Here is a 20,909-nt window from a genome sequence, read left to right on the forward strand (position 1 = left end):
GTCCTGCCAGCCATCGCGCAACGGTGGCCACCCACTCAAAAGTGAGGAGGAAGGCCTCAGGACCATCCCCAGGCCCCATCTTCGTGAGCCTTACAGGGAGCCCAGGCAGTAAGGCGTCTGGGTCAGGGTCTGTTGGGGGGTTGGCCGGGGGCTTGCCTGGCTGCAGCAGGGCTGCCATTTGTTGAACAAGCCTTTTCTGTTGGGCCTGCTGCTGCCGAACAAGACTCTCCTGTTGTGCTTGCTGTTTTGCAGCCCACTCCCGCATCATCTCCTGTGGGTGACTCGTCACCTGTTGCAGCAGCTGCGCGTTATGTTGTTGGTTTTTTGCTGCCTTCTGCTGGTGGCTTTCTAGCAGCCATTTCAAAACTTTGTCCGACTCCGTACTAGCATCGACGATCCGCGATTCGCTAGCGTGGGAGGTTAATCGCGCAGGGGTATTTACACCGCCTTTCGCTTCCTTAGTTCAGGCCTCTCCTCAGGTCTGGGGTCATGCCCATATTCTCCACCACGTGTAACGGTTTGTGCTTACCACCGTGGCGCCTCCTGCTGGCTGCTCCGGGAATTAGCTCATTCAGCTGTGGGGCGCCCTCTGCAGGTGGTGTCTTGCCTGTTGTCTGCTCGGCTGCATTGTCTCCACTACCGGGACCCACATCGCTCTCTGGACCGCGGTGTCCTCTTCAGCCGGAGGGCAGTGTCAACTACTCCAGTCTTCCCCCTTCTGGAGGTAGTATGGCCTCGCGGCCAGAGTCCATGAAACACATCCCTACTACCAGGACAGTGCAGCTCAATGGCCAGAGTCTATGCAAACACCCCGCTCGTTCAGGGCAGTAAGGCCTAGCGGCCACAGTGCAAGAAACACATCCCTACTGTCAGGACGGTGTGGCCCAATGGCAAGAGTTCACAGGGGTCACTGACCCAGGCCCCTGCTAGCGGTGGAACGACCAGTTACCAGCTCAGTGGGGAGTCCCACCGAAACATGCTGAGCTTACCTCGGCGGGAGATACCACTCCGACACCGCCCCTGGTCACTTCCTACCACAGTCTCAGGCATTGTAGTCCAGGAGCCATTGGGATCTCTTAGTTCCCCAGCACCAGCTGCTCCCTGAGGCTCCATGAGCTACTGGGGTCCGACACTGTGATCCACGTCTCTGCTCCCCTCTGGCACAGGCTGGAACCTGTCCTCAGCAGGAGCTCCTGGCACACATCCTTCCCTGCCAGCATCCCTCCCTGACTGAGCTGGGCTGCTCTCTTTTATACTGGTACACCTGGAGCATGCCCAGTAGGGTGAAGGGGGCGTGGCTTCCTCAGCCCCCAGTGAGGCATTAACCCCTTCCCTTCCAGTGCAAGGCGAGTGTGCCCCGTCACAGGCAGGCATAGCTGGGGGAGGGAAAGGGGGGGCTGCAGGTCAAGACTGAGAGACACTAGCAGAGCCGTAGAGGGAATCTAGGCCTGGGATAGCAGGGGGAGCTGAAGGTCAGGATTGAGGTGGATGGATTAGCAGTGCTGTGGTAGCAAAGGTGTCGCTGGGTGTTGCAGGTTGGGTTGAGCTGCTGAGAATGCCCAGGGCCGGAGTAGTGGAAGTTTGCAGATTGGGAATGAGGTGCATTGGCCGAGCTGCAGGGGAAAGCTTGCACCAAGGTTTTCTTCAGTTGATTCTGGCTCAAGCCAGTTCTACCAGCCTTGCACTTCATGAGCACTGTGTCCATTCCTCAACATCAGGGTTTAAACATGTTCTGTGTAGGAACATAGGAGTTGCCATTATGGAGCACATCAGCACTCCCTCTAGTCCGGCAGCTTGTCTCAGCCTGGAGACAATACCAGATGTCTCTGAGGAAGGTATAGACTGCCCCATACTACACAGTTATGCATTAGCATGCCCAAGGTGGGGAATTTCATACTCACTCTGGTCTTATGTCCTGAAGCTAGTGCCCCTTATGATATTATCCTAGCTAGTGAGACTACAGCTATTCATAGAGATCTCTAATGCTGACCTGAATCGTACAAGGCTCACCACCTGCACCTCCCATCATTAAATTAGAAATGTATATAATATACTGGCCACCATTAAAAACTAAAAGCCCACTGTTTCTGTTACCTGCAGAGTCCATGGTATCTTCCCCTATTCAGGAGAAAAGATTGCACCGTAGGAGCTGCAGACTAGCAACCATGATTTTCAGTGGCAACTGCTGTACATAGTACCTACACAAAACTCCACTGAAAGAACATTATAAAAGTTGCAAAGTCAAGTGCTCAAAAGTTCAGTAATGCCAGAATTAAGGTGGCCCTGTGCCACCTTAATTCAGTCCCTTTGTGCATATGCCTTATGACACAGTCTTTAATTACATGAAATCACACACACACACAAGAAAGAACCCTATTACACTGATTTAAATGGCTGGGACACAGAAAGTCTTTAATATGGGGAGAAAACACAAATAGTTTAGGCCCCTGTTCAGCAAATCATTTCAGAATGTGCTCAGTCTAAAGCACAGACATCACTGGAACGTAAGAATGTGCTTAAGTGGTTTGCTGAGTCGGAGCCTTCGAGAGGAAATGGTAAAAAGGGAAGGAGGGGGTGGGACAGAGGCATATAAAATAATGAGTGGTCCAGAGACGGTCACTAGGGCTCTCTGATTTAGTCTCTTAGCACGAGAACAAGACAGTGGCTGACGCAGTTAAAAGGAAACATATCCGAAATGGATTGAAGGAAATACTGGGGTTTTTTTACCTGTGCTTGCTGAGCCTGTGGAACTTCCCACCACAGAAAGCTGCAGCAGCCGCCAAGTCAGTGTTGCCAACTTTTGTGATTTTGTACGTCTCACAATATTTGTTGTTGTTCTTAAAGTCCCAGCATCTGGAGTCCTGTGATTAAATCTGATTTTAAGATGGCGGTGGTGGTGGTTTTTAATAAACTTCTAGCCCTTAGTTATGGAGATAAGCTTGAAAAGAAAAGATCAAAAACAAGAGGGCGAAGAAAAATAACCTACATTTATCATTCTTTAAAAATCTTGTGATTTTTAAGCCAGTCTGATTTATTTTTGAAGACAGGAATTGTGAGTTTTGATTCTGCTTAAGACTGACGATATTGCAAGCCGATATCGATGCATCCTTTGATGGCTACATCATCCTCCCACCCCCTCTGCCCATTTGTCAGTCTCGTGCCCTTGCTGCATCCTGCTGTGTAGATTGTGAACTCCCTGGAGGAAGGATAACCTTCTTATTCTATGTGCAGCACCAAGCACCCTGGCTCCCTGATGGAGCCCCTATTGTGATACAGATAATAAGAATTTAGAAGTGCTTAGGTAGCAAGTCCCAGTACAGACTGCATAAACATCCTGCTTTGTAGTGATCATAGAAGAGACTTTTTTCCTCTTCATTTTTTGAGTTCCTTTCAGATCAGATGAACCAACTGGTCCACTTTATCCATCTTCATTACAATTTATATCTGACTACTAAAGAGAGGGCTACTTATCACTGCGGAGCCCAGGCCTGTGTCACTCCTGCTAGCTGTCCTGTCTATTTGTTTCTGGCCGTAACAGACATGTGGATAGAGAGGAGGTAAAGTAATGGGTCACAGTCTGTCTCTCAAAGTAAGAGTGCCAATCAATTCACTGCACACTTCGGGGACTATAAACAAGAGTCTATTGGGCTATTTCTCAAGTGTGCCAATAAGTAACTGTTTTGTTTTCTTTAGAATTGTCTCTAATGCTACAACATTAATCAGGATCTAATTTGCTTTTTAACTTCTAAATAATTTCCCATCACCTTTACCCAACCAGGATTGATTGCCTATATGTTGGAGGCAATATTGTGTGGCCAAGATGGATCTGATTAGCAGACAACATGTCAGAGCCAATGGCTGGGTTTCAGTGGTCCTGCGGGTGCTCCCCAGCCACCAGGAGGAGTTGTGGGTGCAGCATCTCTTAAAATCAGGTCTCACGTTTTCCAAGAATCAGACTTTATTTGTATATGTATGTATTTCACACAAAAGCTATGTTAAAAGAACATTATTAAAGTTGCAAAGTCAAGTACCCAAATGTCAGGAAATTCCAGAATTAAGGTGCCTTTGCAACCTGAATTCCAGCCCTCTTGTGCATATACATTATGATACAGTCTGTAATTACATGATCCCATACTGTTTTTTTCACAGGACCCCTGGTTCATTTGGTGCACAGGATAGATGGTGCTCAGTTAATGACCAGTTATGTAATATTTTGTTTTCTCCTCATTCAGTGTGTGGTCCTAGGCCCTATTTTACTGAATGCTATTCAAACCTTGCCCTGGAGATAGAATTGTTAATTTCCTTGGGGGGGTTTCTGTAGCCATATTGTATCTGAGGCTCTCACAAACATTAATTAATCAATCTTCACAACACTCTTGTGATATTATCCCCATTTTACAGATGGGGAACTGAGACTCAACGAAATTAAGGTCAGATTTGTCAACTATTTTTTATTTATTATTTGAAAATTGTTATTAAACCCTCATGGTAATATAATTCAAAATACATTTTGAAACAAAAAGTAATTTTGAAACAAAAGAATTGAATGAGTTCATGTACCGAAATGCTTTATATAGATTTTTTTTTTTTTTTTTTTTACAAAATGTTGTCAAATCGATAATTTCTGTTGGAAGCTATTCAACCAGCTGAGGTAGTTGTCTGTTGTATTGTTTGCAGAATCTAGGTACTTTAAAAACACATTAAATAGTTTGGGATATCCATAATCTTACGCTGGTCACCATTATAAACAAACCCAGTATTCTTATCAAGTCTAAAGAGTGGCATATTTCAGCACTGCAGCTTTAACTGTAATTCAGAATAAATACTTTTCTTTCATCAGCAGTTCTTCTTCCATCAGCAATCTCAGCATATAAACATGGCACAAAACCATCTGGAAAATGAAACACAGAAACTATGGCCACAGTCCTGCGATTGGATACACACACACATTAATGATGCACATTTATCAGCCCCACATGCAAGTCCTCAAACAGAATTAGATATTACACACTTTTCCTGTTCAAATTTCCTGTATCGAATTCTGTTCCCCCATTATCCCCCAAAATTCAACTGTCAGTTGATAACTCCATTAACTGATCTTTCCCCTTTAATGGTATCCCTTGAAAGAAAATGTTTGGATCCCAAAAACAAGATAAAAATGAAACAATACAAGAGAAACAGGGCACAAGTCTATAGCTGAGAGGGTTGTATTGTGATGAAATATGCATTCCTTTATGTTTGACCATAATAAAGTAAGTTTCTTATGTGAATAATATAAGATTTATGATGATGATAGCTGTTTGTTGCCTTGCTTTTAAATGCCTGGGCATTGTAAAAGCTGTTAACAATTTCTTGCTCTTCTCTAGCACTTCTCATCCCTAGATCTCAAGGCACTTTACAAACTAGGGCAGCATCATTATTCCCGTTTTACATCTGGGGAAACTGAGGCACAGAGAAGAGGACGAGGTTTGCCCAAGGTCACCCAGCAGGCCAGTGGCAGAGCCAGAAATAGAATCCAGGTGTCCAGAGCCCCAGATCAGTGCCCTGTGGTCTGTCCGCTCCTGTCACCTTAATTGGCGTTTGAAACAATGGGTGAAATCCTCGCCCCACTGAAGTCAAGGGCAAAACTCCCAGCTTCAGGAATTAATTCCAGGAACTCTGTGCCAGCAGTGCAAGGAGGTGTCTTGAACTAGATACTGCTGTGTTTTACTGCATATTGTCTTGAGAAGGATAACAAGAACAGCCAGAGTTAGGGTAGTTAATGCTAAAAGAGAAGTGTTTTGGAAGGCTATAAAAGGGGCCGTCACTGGTAGGGGGTTAGGACGGGAGCTCCGCAGAGGCAGATTATCCCACAACTGCCTACTGCAGGGGTCTTGTTTCTTCCTCTGAAGCAGAAATCAGCCACTGTGTAAGACTGGATACTGGGCTGAATGGGTCTCAGTCTCATCCAGCGAATTCCTGTGTTTCCTGTGACTTCCTGTGTACATTATTAGTGCTGAGTTTCACTAGCCAGCCCAGCATTCCCCCGAGTGAGGGACATGCCCCCTGGGGACACAAAGGCCCAGCTGGAGTGAGCATGGAATGGACAAGTCCTGACATGGGGCGGGGTGTAGGGGAGTCATGATTGCGTTCATCTTAATGCTGGGAAGGGGGTGGGGAGGACAGCTTTTTAAAGCCTGGAGAAGACTGCCCTAGCCTGTGTGATGCTGCCAGGCCATGACGTTCTGCTCCACCTGCTGCCCTTGAGTCCCTGTTGTCTGGTACCTCACTGTCACATCAGTCATCCTGTTAGCTAACAGATTAGCTATGTCCCTGTTGTCCTGCAGGCTTACACAGACACATAGTCAAATCATGGCTATAGTTATGCAAAGTGGGGGAGGGCACAAGGAGACCCTTACCTACCTTGCTGGCTCATGTGGAGGCAGCCGGCGCCTGTCTTCGGACAGGGCATCCGTGCGTGTAGTCCATGCACACAGGCGGGCAAGCTGATGCTAGCATGCATTGTGGCTCTGTCTCCATACATCCAAGGGCATGGTTAGGCCCGTGCCTGTCCCGTATCCACTAGTGCTTGGAGGCCAGTTTTGGGAAAGGGCACCTGCACCCTTTCCAAGCCTGCTGCTCACAAGGCTTCAGTACGCCGCCGGCAGAATGCCTCCTGCGACTACCAGCAGGGCCGTTTACCTCCCAGGGCCTATCTGAGGCTGGAAAGATGTAGCGTTACGCAGCGGGAGAAATGGACAGAGAAGAGGAAGCATGGGATGAGCAAGAGAATTCTCCTTCCCTTCCTCACCTCTTTGTTTGCTTGTAGAGATAAGATTGGCACATTTTTCCTCATCATCCAGTGGCTGAATTAACAGTGGCTGAATTGTTCTGCGTTACACATCAGCTTACAGGAGAGTCAGAGGAATTCGTAATGGGAAGGTATCAAAATTATCACATCAGCGTATTATCATGATCAGCGTGGGTTTGCATTGACAACGTGACATTTGCGGCCTGTTACATTTGTGAATCAGGATCTGGTGCGTGGCAGAAACTCACTGGCTGAGTTTCTTTTCTTTTCTTTTCTTTTTTTTTTAAAGCAGGTGGGTTACATCTCCTTAATCTGCTTGGTTTCTCCCATTGCCTCTCAAGTTTGTTCTCTTTCTCCTGAGGGTATCTGAATATATCTGTAGTGCTGCTAAGCCAGGACAGGTAGAGATGGTGCAGAGAAACAGTGCAATGAGTGGGAGAACAGAGGTTGTTAGCAGTGATGAGGCTGGTAGGGCCCAATTAACACCCACCTACTTGCATGCTAAAGCACTCTCCCCTGGCTTGACATTTTGGTGGCACTTGTTCCTTTTCACAGCATTGCAAGGTGCTTATCTCTGATTCTTGCAGCACCACCAGTTCTCCCATCACATGCCCCCTAGCCAGGTGCAATATTGTGTCTTTGCCTGTATTGATCTGAGCATTTCTAAGGTACCCGTCACTCTTCTATCGCCCCAGGTTCCTATATTGGCACCCACCACTGAGCACCTAGGCCCCAAACCCAATGCGAACAGTGGCACTAAGTATGGGTGAAACCGTGGTCCTATTCCAGGCAATTGGAAAACTCCCATTGATTTAAATGGGACTGGGATTTGGCCCAATGTTTTTATTTCAAACATGTCTCAGATCTAACTGTGGGAAATTCTCTCCTCTCTTGAAAATAGCGAACTTTCTTGCTGCCTTCTGGAGGAGGCTAAAATAGGAGCTCCTTGGGAGTAATTCCTAGCCAGTTGGCCCACTGTTGGTACTCTACGAGGAAAGCTTAGTGCTCTTCAGCAGTCCCCTGGCCATCTTATTTGGTTTTACACGGAACAATTTGGATCCCAATTAAGCTGTGGAAGGCAACATTAAAAGAAAACAATTGGCCATATAATAGCAAACAGAGTCACGTGCACCTATTGTGTTAATGCCCCCTAGGAAATGATTTTAGGTCAGTTTTCTGGATCTTCTGTACAAGAAGTCAAAAAATTACCAAATGAGTCACTTAGCATCTTGACTCTTGTTCCCTTAGTAATAGCTTGGGAACATCGTACAAAGGCTTTGTAGACAAGTGCCTTTCCCTTGTCTTTGAACTGAATGTGCAGAATAGAATGAGCCTTTAGCAAAGCCCAAATTTCCCATCTGGATTAATGTGCAGAACTCCCGTGTGAGTCAGTGTGGGTGCCAGTGTGCTGTGAGTATAGTGATCAAATGTGAAATATTTGCTGATGGGCCATGTAAAGAGGCACTGACAGATGTATGGGAAACTGGTGCTATTGCACTAGCCATTTTGAGCATGAATGCAGCATCCTTTGCTTCTTCTTCAAGTAGTGTCCCTATGGGTGCTCCACTTTAGGTGTCTGTGTGCCCTCAACCTCTAATCTGAGATTTTTGGTAGCAGTGTCCCCTTGAGCCCGCGCATGTGCTCTCCCTCCCTCGTGGTCTGCCTCGAGGCTATTTAGCACTGTTCCTGCGAACCCCCGAACCCCCTTCTCTACCGCTGGACCCAGAGCAGTTGTCCCTTCCTTATCTGAGTCATTAGCATAAGTAGTGTTTGTTTTGTTACCTTTGTTCTCCGGAAAACTACTCAGGCTAGTGTTTTGTTTTATTTTACTTCATTCCTTTGGTTTAAAAAGAAGAGAAAAAGGAAAAGAAGGTCACTTTCCTTCCCTGTCTGGGGGCATTCCCCGCACCCAGGCATCTAGTAGACTCATAATTATTTTCTTTTTCAGTTTTAAAAAAATATATATCCTCTGCATATTCCTCCCTGCTAGAGGATGACATCCCCTCCCCAGGGACTTGCCTGGCGCTCTCTGCTCCAAGCGGTGCCTCTCCTGCCAGGAGTCAGTTCCCGTAATGGGCAGACACTCCCTATCGAGAAAACACTTCAGTCTGCAGGAGACTCCGGTGGGTGTTGACCCTGGATCATCCCCGGAGCCTTCACTTCAAAAGGGGTCGAGTGGTGAAGGGTGGGGGGGGAAGCCATCAGCAGACTCCCCTGGAAAGGCTCCTCCGAGCAACTGGCCAGGCAGAGGCGTGTTCCCCAGTGCAGCCATCTCCGCAGCCATCCCCAGTAGCTGGCCAGCCAGGGGGACTCCCCAGAGCGGCCACCGGTAGGCCAATACCAGCAGAGGAACCTCCTGCTGTGAGCTCAGCTGCCGCTCTGGTTCGGCAGGGAAGCTCTGGAAGCTGAAAGCTGAGAAGGGGCTTCCTGCTGTGAGCTCTGCCCTGCTCTGAGGTCTGCTCTCTGCATGGACAAGGGGCTTCTGTGAGCTCTGTGCTGCTCTGAGCTCTACTCTGGGCAACTACTGCACCCGAGAGGGCACAGTTACACACAGAGAAGTCCTGCTGTCAGCTCTGCTTCGGCACCCAGACACCAGAGGCTTCCACCCTCATGCTCTGAGGCAATGGTACCGTCCCTTAAGAAGAGGGGACAGTTACATACCATCTCTAAAAGAGCAGCATAGAGAAACCCTTTGGTACCAGAGGCAACAAAACTCCCATCTAGGAAGTGTTCTGCACCTTCCCAACCATTGATACAGACTACAGATGGTCCTCTGGGATTCTGGATGAGCCCATGGTAACACAGGTGCTCTGATACTCTGGAGACCTCTGGCCTCAGTACCCAGGGAGAGACAATTACCATACCGTCTCTAAAAAAGTGGCACCACAAACTTTTTGTACTGGACAAAACTCTCATTTAGGGAGTGCTCTGCCCAACTATCGGTAGTGACAATGTACAACGGACTCTCCTCTGTGGTACCAAATGAATCCATGGTACTGCATGAGCTCTGGTATCCTGGAGACCTGATGATTGGGGAAGAACCACAATCCCCATTACTTGGTACCAGGACCCCAGTATTGAGCACATCCCGGCACTCAGAATCACTCTTAGCACTGGGCTGTATACTGCCAATACCCCACTCAGCGGCACCCTTATGCACTGACAAATCTGACACTGGCCAGGAGGAGATCATTACCCGGCCCCTCAAGGTAGCCCACCACCACACTACAAGGTCATTCCCAATTCCATCATGCCAATCGCCCGTGCCTGGCTTCCTGCCTCTCCCTCCCAAGGCCATATTGTAACTCTTCGGGTATATACACACACATGGTGCGACCATCTCCGGTATCTCTCAGGGAGAGACCACCAGATGGTTTGCTACAGCCTGGCACCTGAGCCAGGGCAGGAGAGCACCTGAGCCAGGACAGGAGAAAGCTTTTTCAGGACAGGAAAGGGTGGGGGGCAAACACCTGAAGAGGAAACTACCTCTTCAGCACATTTCTCCTCATCTCTCCCAGATGAGACTGTGCTACCCACCCCTCATCACTAGGTGAAGATTTAAGAACTTTCTGGATCTCACCAAGAGGGTGGCAGACGAGCTGCAGATTCCCTTACAGGAGGTGGCAGATACACATCACAAGTTGGTGGAAGTTCTTCACGCTACCTTCTCATCTAGAACTGTCCTCCCAATTAATGAGCTGATTCTAGATCCTACCAAAATCATCTGGCAGAGCCAGCCTCCATCGCACCAACCAGCAACAGAGTGTAAACAAAAACAACCCTACATCTCTACCCAAAGACGCAGACTTTGTTTTCAAACATCCGCAACCCAACTCCATCATAGTGGATGTGGTTAATGCATGAAGCAAGCAACATAATGCCAAGTCAATTCCATATGATCAGGCTTCGCAAGATGGCGTATTCATCGACAACATTACTGTTGAGAGTCATAAATTACCAAACTGTCATGGCCAAAACAATTTTGTTAATCTTGGGAAACCCAGGATGTTTCTGAAACATTACTGGAAACACAAAAAGAACAGATTCAGACCATCCTTAGAGAAAGTCAGTTAATAGCCAGACCAGTCCTAGAGACACCACTGGATATAGCTGTTACAGCTGCCCGCCCAGTCTCCATGACAGTGGAACTGAGGCGGGTTGTGGGGTTTTTTTGTTTTTTGTTCGCTGCACCTCTCTAGATTGCCCACAGATCTACAGACTTCCAATTTGAAGGGCCAAACTCTTTGTGGAGAAGACAGATTTTCTCTCGACATCCTGAAGGATTCTTGGACCGCACTACACTCCTTAGGAATCTACACTGTGGAACAGAAGAGAAGATATACCTCTCAACCACACCACAGATCACAATCTTCTCAATACTCACCATCTCTGTGCTGTTATGAGCCACAGTGTAAGAGACCCAGGGCTCAAATGTGAGAACAGTCTGCACCCCAGTCCATGACCTCTCAAACTGCCTCTTATAAGCACTTTGATGAGCTGGTCGGGGGCCTGAACAATATCTTACAGCACCAGCTGCCCTCTATACACCTGTTGCACCATTCAGAAGTCACCTTACCTTACTTCACAGCAGTTAGGACTAGCTCTAGAGCAAAGAGATTGATTTCTAGCCCTGAACCTACAGGGTGCCTACTGCCATATCTCAATACAACCATTGTACAGGAGATTTCCTACTGCTTACCTTTGGGGCAGGATCATTATAGGTACAGACTGCTCCACACAGGGTATTCTCCAAGGTTCACTTCATTGTAGTGGCATACTAACCCCGGTACAGTGACTGGAGTTTATCAGCTCCAACCTGATGCAGTACAAGCAAGAGCATTCCTCTCGCTACCCACATTCACCACCCTGGGACACATCTCCCTAATACCCTGGGGAGCTCAACAACACAACCACAAGATTCAAGACAAATGGCCTTCCACAGAAATGACCTTCCACATCACTCTTTTGGGGCTAAGGGCTGTCAGGAGTGCCTGTGCACAAACTCTGCCTTTCATCAAAAACAACACACAAAGGTTATGATGGACTTAATGTGCCCTGTATGTTTTGTATAAACTGCCAAGGAGCTGCCAGATCTCCCTCCCTCTGCAAGACAGCATTCAGACTTTGGAATTGATGCACCCATCACAATGTGCTCATCTCAGCTGTCTGTCTACAAGGGATACAGAACAGGACAACCAACAATCTCAGCTGGAATTTTATCATGACAATGAGTGTATCCTGAATTCAGAGGTGCTTCAAGATATAGCCACCCTTTGGGGATACCCGGCCTATGGATCTCTTCGCTACTTATCAGAACAAGAAAGGTCCTTGTTACTGCTCCAGGGCCGGCTTGGGGAAACATTCACTGACAGTTGCCCTCATCTTCCCAGAAGACAGGGCCCACTTGTATGTCTCTTTCCAGTTTCCTACCTAGCCAAGATTCTGTTGAAAATTCAACAAAACAAAGCGAGAGTTATTGTGATTGCCCCTCTTGACTATGACAAGTCTGGCTCCCTTACCTGACACAGATGGCAATATGCCCTCCTGTTCCTCTGACGTCAGCCCATTCCTCACCCGCTCTCTCAAAACAATGGGCTGACCCTTCACCCCAGCCCATGGATCCTCCGCCTCCAGGCTTGGATCTTTCTTTGTTCCAAGACTTAGAAGCAGAATGCTCTGACAAGCTGAAATACGTGTTGCAACACAACCACACGTTGGCCGCCCCACATACCTATCTACAAAATGGAAACGACTCCAAGTCCGTACCATTCGAAAGGGACAGACCCGACCTCATCTTTCCTCCCTTTGATTTTGCACTACATTTTAAACTCTCGCTCAGCTCCCTTAAGGTACATCTCATGGCGAAAATGGCTTCCCACTTGGAGGTTGCTCAACCACTAATGCGTAGATTCTTTAAGGGCATTGGGACTCTCTTCCCTCATGTGATACCACTCGCTCCAGCCTGGGACTTTAATCTAGTTCTCAGGGCTTGGACTAGACCTCCATCCGAGTCCAGGGCAACTTGTTCTCTGTTATACCTGTCCATGACAACAGCATTTCTAATTGTCATCACCTCAGCTAGGCACATAGGAGAAATAGCAGCCCTGATGGCACACCCATCATTCACAGCCTTTGTCTTTTTTTTTTTTTTTTTTGGAAAGTAATTCTAAGGCCATATCCCAAGTTTCTCCCTACTTTTTCTGCACTTTCCATATGAATCAACAGATCTATCTCCCTGTTTTTTCCCAAAACCACATTGTGACAACTGGGAGACAATTGTGCATATGCTAGATATTAGAAGGACATTAGCATTAGCATTGGACAGGACTAAGGACTTCAGGAAATCCCCTAAATTCTTCCTTTCGTCCACAGAAAGATCCAAAAGCTCTGTGATATCTCCTCAAAGACTATCCAAATGGGTCTCTAGTTGCATTAATCACTTAGCAAGGGCGCAACTTGCTTCCATCCATACGCACTCCAAGAGATCAGTTCCTACCTCAATCACATTCCATAGGGATATCCCTATCTCCCCAATCTATAGAGCAATGATTGGGGCCTCTGTCCATACTTTTGCAGAACATTATGCGATCACTGAAGATTTGGCCGCTGACACCATCTTCGACTCCACAGTACTCTCTGTAGTAAAAGACTCCACTCCGAAGTCCCAGCCTCCAGTGGTGGGTACTGCTCCGGAGTCACCTAAAGTGGAGCACCCGTAGGACACTAATCGAAGAAGAAGAGGAAGTTACTCACCTTGTGCAGTAACAATGGTTCTTCGAGATGTGTATCCCTATGGTTGCTCCACAACCCGCCCTCCTCCCCTCTACTTCGGAGTTCTCTACAGGGCTCTGTGGTAGAGAAGGAAGTGAGGGGGTGCGGTGCTAAATAGCCTCGAGGCAGACCACAAAAGAGGGAGAGCACATGCGCGGGCTCAACGGGACACTGCTACCAAAAATCTCCAATTAGAGGTGCAGGGGCACACAGACACCTAAAGTGGAGCACCCATAGGGACACACATCTCGAAGAACCATCGTTACTGCACAAGGTGAGTAACTTCCTCTTATTACTACAATGAATTATTAATGCAATGATTTTATCACTCTCCTTGGACTAGTTATTTCAATAGCTTCCTGGTTTTCACTGAGAGGTTCTGTTTGCTTCAAGTCACTTTGTTTGCTTTTTCTTCGTCCCTTCCAACTCTGATATTCTATGATTCTATGATTCCTTGAGCATTGTTAGTCTGTTTATAATTTTTCAGTAAAACACGTGAATAACAGCAGCAAAACAGCCTGGGGCCTTTACCACTTGTCATCATTAAAGATCACCCAGCACTTTTCACCTTGTGGGTGAGTACAGTATTGTTCTTCACTCCCTGCCCTAAACCTTGCCTAGGGTGGCTGTGCACTGTTAAGCATCTGCTGCATGCCATGCCAATGACGGCTGTACTGTTCTTGTACACACGCCATAGTTTGAGATCCTCGGCATTATGGACATTGTCTGTTATTGGGGCATATCAATCAGACAGTTGCCTGAGTAAACACATAAGAAGGACTGTATGTAGGTAAAAAGAAAAGGAGGACTTGTGGCACCTTAGAGACTAACAAATTTATTTGGGCATAAGCTTTCGTGAGCTACAGCTCACTTCATCCGATGAAGTGAGCTGTAGCTCACGAAAGCTTATGCCCAAATAAATTTGTTAGTCTCTAAGGTGCCACAAATACTCCTTTTCTTTTTGCGAATACAGACTAACACGGCTGCTACTCTGAAACCTGTATGTAGGTAGTAGGACCTGCAATGAGCAATGTCTTTGCCTTGATGTATCTCACAAACTCTTGTATTGTTTGTTGTGGTAGCCTCATGGCTAATTAACCTCCTTACGGATTAACCACTTAGTCCGTGGATCTGAGCTCAGACATGTATGGCACGTATTCCCTGAGAATCCCATAAAGCCAACAGCTGCGTGTGAGCAACTGGGGTGTGTCTGATTTTACAAGGCTGCAACGATAGGCATGATGCACCTGCGATCAGACTTAGGGTGCTCATCACCTGGGAAACATCACCACTGCAAGATGGGGAAGTGTCTATCTGGGGAAGCCAGTCTTTTGTGTGACTCTAGCACTGATAGATGAGGGTAGTAAGAAGTCAGATCCATTTCCTTGGTGCTGTTAAGGGCAGGTAGGGGCAGATCCTGAAGTCCACACCCCAATCTGACACACACACACACACACAGAGCCAGTTGTGTTTGCCCTTTTCATCTGACCTGTGGCCCTGCAAGGTCTGGGCTGGACTCACCACGCACATCTGGAAAGGGGCCACTCCTCATACCTGCCCTGCTTGCACATAGCTCTTGGATCTGGGCTAGCGGGCTGTGCGGGGAGGTTGTGTAATTTATTTTGCTTTCTGTTTTTAATTTACTTAGTGATGCAGAATTGATCTCCCTTGGAAATCTCCGGGCTCTTGACATTTGCACCTTTCAGCTCAATTAAAAGAGCCGACCACAGCTACTTCTCGGTGCTTTATTATACAGATTTATTCGCCTCACTTTCTTTCCTTTATTTCTTTTTCTCCTCCTGCCCTGCCATGCTGTAGATCGCACAATGGGCCTGTGACATCTGAGGCACTGGTAGCTGAAGGGACCTTCTCCCGTCCTCTGCCGGCTGCCTCAGAAACCCTGCTCTCCACACCCCCGTATGCAGCTGAGCAAGAGACAGGGAATGGGAAAGCTGCGGAGGAATGAGAGGAGATACACAAATGAATGGAGGGAAAGCCCTAGGAAACAGCGGCCCAGGGTGGGATGGGGGCTCTCTGGGTCAGCATTGCTGAGGAGCAGGCCAGAATGGGCACTCAGCTAAAGGGGAGGGATAGTAAAGGCCGCCCATTGTGTTACCACTCCCTGCCTTGGCAATTCACAGCTCAGTATCAGAGCCCAATGGTGACGGTTGCTCCTCTGATCCAGGGAAGGGTATCGGAGAAAAGTGGCTTCCAGGCTCTCAGGAAAGGAGCCATAATGGTCACCATGCGCTGTAGAGAGGAGTCAAGGCAGTGGGGAAGACAGACGAACCCAGAGGTTAGGTGAGAGGCTGAGGACATTGCCCAGTGGACACTTGTGTTGGGACGGGGGTGGCAGAGCTCTGTTCTGGCTCTCGAGGGAGACTTTTGATCCTACCACAAGGAAAAACTAATGATTTCCAGCCCAGTATAGTACACGCTGGGAGCACTGGGAGCATGGTCTGTATTACACTGTGCGCTCATCCGGCCCTGATTGTATCTGAAACTCCAGGTGCACATGCAACCAGCTTCCCCAGCCCCACCCTGCCTCAGCTTCACAATAGATAGAAATCAGAGCACTATCAGACCAGAAAAGACTAGCAGTCTGACCCCGTATACCCCCCTCCCCACTATAGACTAACCATCTAGCCCCTGTACCCTACCTCCCCACAATAGTGGAGCAGACCAATGGTCCATCTAACCTGCTTTGCCATCTCTGATAGTGGCCAATGCTGGCTGCTCAGCAGAAGGGCGAAGAGCCACCTGATGCCCCTGCTCTCTCTCAGGTGCTGGGGTTTGCTGCCTAGTCCCCATCAGTTTTTATTCACATGCCCCAGATGGCCAGCGAATTCATGTGCCTCGGTTGGGAGCCCCATTTGAGGCACAAGGGCTGGCTGTCAGAGGTGTTGAACACCAAGAGCTCCCAGGGGCGGCCACTGGAGCAATAGCTGCTCAGCGCTTCTGAAAATCAGGCCCATGGTGTCTCAGGATGGAAACCTATTGCTGCCAGACCCCTTTGAAAATTTGGGCCTAACCTTTCTTTAGACAGCCCCAAGTGATATCCCTCAGCCGTGTTCCACCCAAGTGTGAATGGAGTAGCTGCATACTGTTTTCTTGCGGTAAACAAAGAAATTGCTCACCCCCTTTTTGCACAACTCTTGCTCCTCTCACTTTTCACATGCCGGGCCAGCCGCGTTGCATGGGGTGACGTAGCTGAGTGGGAAGACAGCACACCTTGTCCCCCCACTCACCTCCCATCGTGCCAGGCCATGCCTCTTGCTTCCCTTCCCAGGGATGATGTTGGTGCTGCACTCAATTGTGTTGAAAACTCTCCTCTCGCTCTGGATTCGGAGATATTATTTTAAAATCTCGTACATTCTGAAGGAAGGAGCTGGCTCCAGTGTCTGTGCTTAACCTGTCCTTTCAGTAAACCTCATCAGGCTGCTGTTAAATGCCATCTCGGTGTGGGAGCCTCCCTACTGCAGTCAGTGATTAAAGCCAGAGCTGCCGAGATATCTTCCCTGATTCCTCTCCCCGTTCCGCAGCCCATGGGAACAACTGGTGCGATCCAGACCAGCTCAGTGCTGCCCAGCTTACTCTCCTGGGCTTTTGCACTCAAGGTGTAAAAATAATCTGGTGTGACATGAGAGGATTAATCAGCTCTGGACAGAGACACTAACTCCCTCGCCATCCCAGGGGCTATGGACTGTCCTACAGAGTGGCAGCAGCTAGTGTTGGCTGTGGCTAACTTCCCCCTCTCAGTCTGCTCTGGAAACCTGAGCTCAATTCCTGTCCTAAGTCATGACTGAAAAGCTAGGCTTATCAACATGCAAAGTGAGCAGTGTCTTAGTCTGTATGGATTTAGGTAAACTGGTTCAGGTCCTTGTATAGACGCTTATCTCACTGTGAGTAGCTTATTTCAGCTCCGCTTAAGTCAGTAAGGAATTGACAAGGGCGAAACAGCAAGAAACATGCTTTAAACTGAAATGACAGCCCTTTGCACCCTTTTAATGGAGTCATTTTCATATCAAAGCTTTAGTTAGACAGCATACCTGTGTGTGTGTGTGTGTAGACAAGGGCTGTGGTTAGTGGGTGGGTTCCTTCTTCCCTCTTGCCTTCCAAGAATTCTCTGGAAACGAGGGGAGGGATCCCATTGCAAGGTTTTTCGCAGCACCTTGGATGCTGCTTCTCCTCCTCTCGCTGTGAGTTAGTGATGGGCACCAGGGGGGCAATGGAAGCTACTTTCAGCCTGGAACTCTGAGGAGGGACCCTGTGCTGTAAGATCGAGAGAGAGAGAGAGAGTGACGCATCCTTCACTGTGCCTGATCCACAGAGCAGGTGAGCCTGTTTTAGCTCCCATCTAGAGCCTGGATCTTTTACTCAGGCTCAACTCCTGGTGTCAGTGGCCCCATAGGAGCCAGTGCCCTCCTGGGGTGGGATGAGCTCAAATCAGTTGTGTCCTAGCTATTGCAAAACATGTTCTCTTCTCTGGGGTCACTTCTTCTCTTTTGTTTTATTTGCAGAGACTCGCTGGTGCGGCTGAGAAGTTCCAGAAAGCCCACCGCTGGCAGGACAACATCAGGGTAAGGCCTGGACTCTCCTCACAGGCATCGCAACCTTTTTAATGGGCTCGTCTCTGGGTGTCTCTGTCTTGCACTTTGTTTCCCAGGGTAGAATTTAACCCACTCATAGCATGTAACCCCACTGAAACCACTGGAGTTCTGTAGGAATCATTTGAGACAGAATTTGCCCTTCCAGTTCTTTCTTTCTTGGCTTTATCTCAGTCTTTGTGGTTTTTCTCCCTCCCCTTCTCCCCATCTGCTAGCTTTTCATTCTCCACTGTCTCTCTCTCTCTTTCTGCCCACTCCCTCACTCGCACTGTGATTTTTAAAGCAAGCTGTGTCCCCGTCACTCTGTTCATCTCTGCAAGTTCATACACAGTTGCCCTGTTCCTCATCTTCTGTCCCTGCTGCCTGCCAGCCCTAATGAAAGTGAATGAAGTAATTTTGAGCTCGTTTCCAGCGTTGCTTCTGTCTGTGCATGCAGGTAATAAGAGCAGTCAGAAGGCAGAAGGTGAAGGTCAAGCTAATGGTTAAACACTTTGGTATTGAGTTCCTGTGGAGAGCTCCCTAGAGAATTTACATCTTCGCCATCTCAGTAGACAAGTCATCTGCATGGTCATCAGGGACCCTATTTGGAGGGGCGTGCTTGGTGCAGTAGGGGGGTCTTGTGTTAAATGATGACAGATGCGCACACACATGCTTGTGTGCCTATTTTTCTATTGCCTGATTTGGGTTTGATTCTGGGGGAAGGAGTAATTGAGGCTGGTGCAGGGAAAATGTGGTTTTAATGATTGCATTTGACTTTGTAATTATGTCAGTGATAAAGCGCAGCAGGAATCTGAAGGATTCTGCCTGGAAATGTATCAAATTATAACAATAATACAGAAGGAAGAAATGGTTGTTTTCCTTTCAGCACAAATGGATTCTGGAAAAAAACCCTCTGAGAGACCAACCCCCAGATTGTGCCACCATTCCTCACTTTGAGGAGTACCTTACTCCATGAGTAACCCCAGCTAGCATGAGAAACCAGCCCAGAGAAACCACCTCTTGCACTGTCAAAAGGATATTGGCCCAGGCTGTGTCTCCGGCAGGTTCCTGTCACCTCTGTGTTTTTGGTTGTGCTGGTGGCCTGGCAGCCAGATATGGCCAAACTCTTCCCATCTGTAAAATGGGGATAAGGATCTCCTCCTTTGGGAGCATTTTGAGATCTGTGCATGAAAAGCACTAGAGAAGAGCTAGGAGGTGTTAGTATTATCTCAATGGAACGAACTGGCCATCTCCATTTCTAAGGAGCAGGGGTTGAACTCTCTGAGCATTGTTAAAGTCTCTCATAGCACAGCACATATGTGTTGTGGAGATCTAGTGCGTGCTGTTTGCAAGAGGAAGTGGCCAGAGTATAGTTTGCAAAGAGGGATGTGGAATGGGGGTGTGTGTGCAGAGGAGGTGTCCTGTGGCATGACAAAAGCTCCATTGTGGAGACTGGGCTTGGAGACAGAAATAAGGAAGGAATTGAAAAGATGTGGGGTAGATGAGAGTAAGACCTGAGGCCAAATCTAGCTCTTAGATACCCCCCTCTTGGTCCATACATTGACCTCTGAGGAGCAGAATTTGGTCCATGCAATAGAAGAATGAAGCAGGAGGGAGGAGCCAGCTGCGTTCAGTTTGCCACTTGACCAACTCATGATGGAAATTGGTATCTGTGCGGCTATAGCTACTGCCTCTCTTGGTCTGTCCTCATTTGCTTGCTTCCCATGATCCTCCTACACTGCACAGCTCAGGTTCTCATAGCACCAGGAGTTGTCTCTCATCAGACATTCAGGAAATGCTGAGCTAGAGGATCGGGGACATTGTCAGCTGCCTGGATGAGGAAAATCTGGAGATGCACATGGTGGCTCTTGGAATAGAGACCCGCTGTCAGGTTGACTGCATTAGAACGCCAGGCAGTGAGCGGGGGAACAGGACAGTGAAATGACCAGTACTCAGTGCTCAGCTATTGAGCAGGGTAGCGCAAAATCAGTGCAAGGCACTTGGCCATAGGGCAGGACAGAGGGGGCATATTTTTCAATGGGTTTATAACTTAAAGTTGTATTAGAATGTTTTCATTTAAATTGTGATCTGTTTACATTCCATATTCCCCAGGAGTCCTGCTCTGGTCCTGCCTATGCTATAGCGTTGATCTCTTTCACTTGTCTGGCCCCACCCATCCCAGATGAGTAGGGTCCTACCAAATTCAGTCCATTTTGATCAATTTCATGGTCATAGGATTTTTAAAAATGTAAATTTCACGATTTCAGATATTTAAACCTGAAATTTCCGGGCGTTGTAATTGTAGGGGTCCTGGCTCAGACAGGAACTGTAGGGGGGAGGCGATGCAAGGTTATTGTAGGGGGGGTACTGCTACCTTCACTTCTGCGCTGCTGCTGGCAATGGCACTGCCTTCAGAGCTGGGCAGCTGGAGAGCGGCAGAGCTGGGCAGCTGTAAAGACCGGGAGCCCAGCTCTGAAGGCAGAGCTACCACCAGCCGCAGCGTAGAAGTGAGGATGGCATAATATGGTATTGCCCACCCTTACTTCTGCACCTCTGCTCACGGGGCACTGCCTTCAGAGCTGGGTGGCCGGCCAACAGCCACTGCTCTCTGGCCACCCAGCTTTGAAGGCAGCAGAGAAGTGAGGGTGGCAATACCGCGACCCCCTAAAATAACCTTGTGACCCCCCCTGCAACTCCCTTTTGGGTCAGGACCCCCAATGTGAGAAATGCTGACCTCCACCATGAAATCTGTATAGTACAGG

General features: G+C 48.0%; 1 protein-coding gene across 4 annotated transcripts in view; it reads left to right on the forward strand.

Annotated features, from left to right (window-relative positions):
- The window catches only part of CACNA2D2 (calcium voltage-gated channel auxiliary subunit alpha2delta 2), a 570,874-nt gene that overhangs the window by 306,392 nt on the left and 243,573 nt on the right, over positions 1 to 20,909 (forward strand). For all 4 annotated transcript variants that reach the window (XM_077821335.1, XM_077821332.1, XM_077821333.1 and 1 more), the window contains exon 3: positions 18,082 to 18,141. In XM_077821335.1, coding sequence (XP_077677461.1) covers positions 18,082 to 18,141 — 60 coding nt within the window. The remainder of the gene's footprint in view (positions 1 to 18,081; positions 18,142 to 20,909) is intronic.

Source organism: Eretmochelys imbricata, chromosome 7, assembly GCF_965152235.1.
Source record: "Eretmochelys imbricata isolate rEreImb1 chromosome 7, rEreImb1.hap1, whole genome shotgun sequence".
In the NCBI taxonomy this organism is placed as follows: Eukaryota; Metazoa; Chordata; order Testudines; family Cheloniidae; genus Eretmochelys; species Eretmochelys imbricata.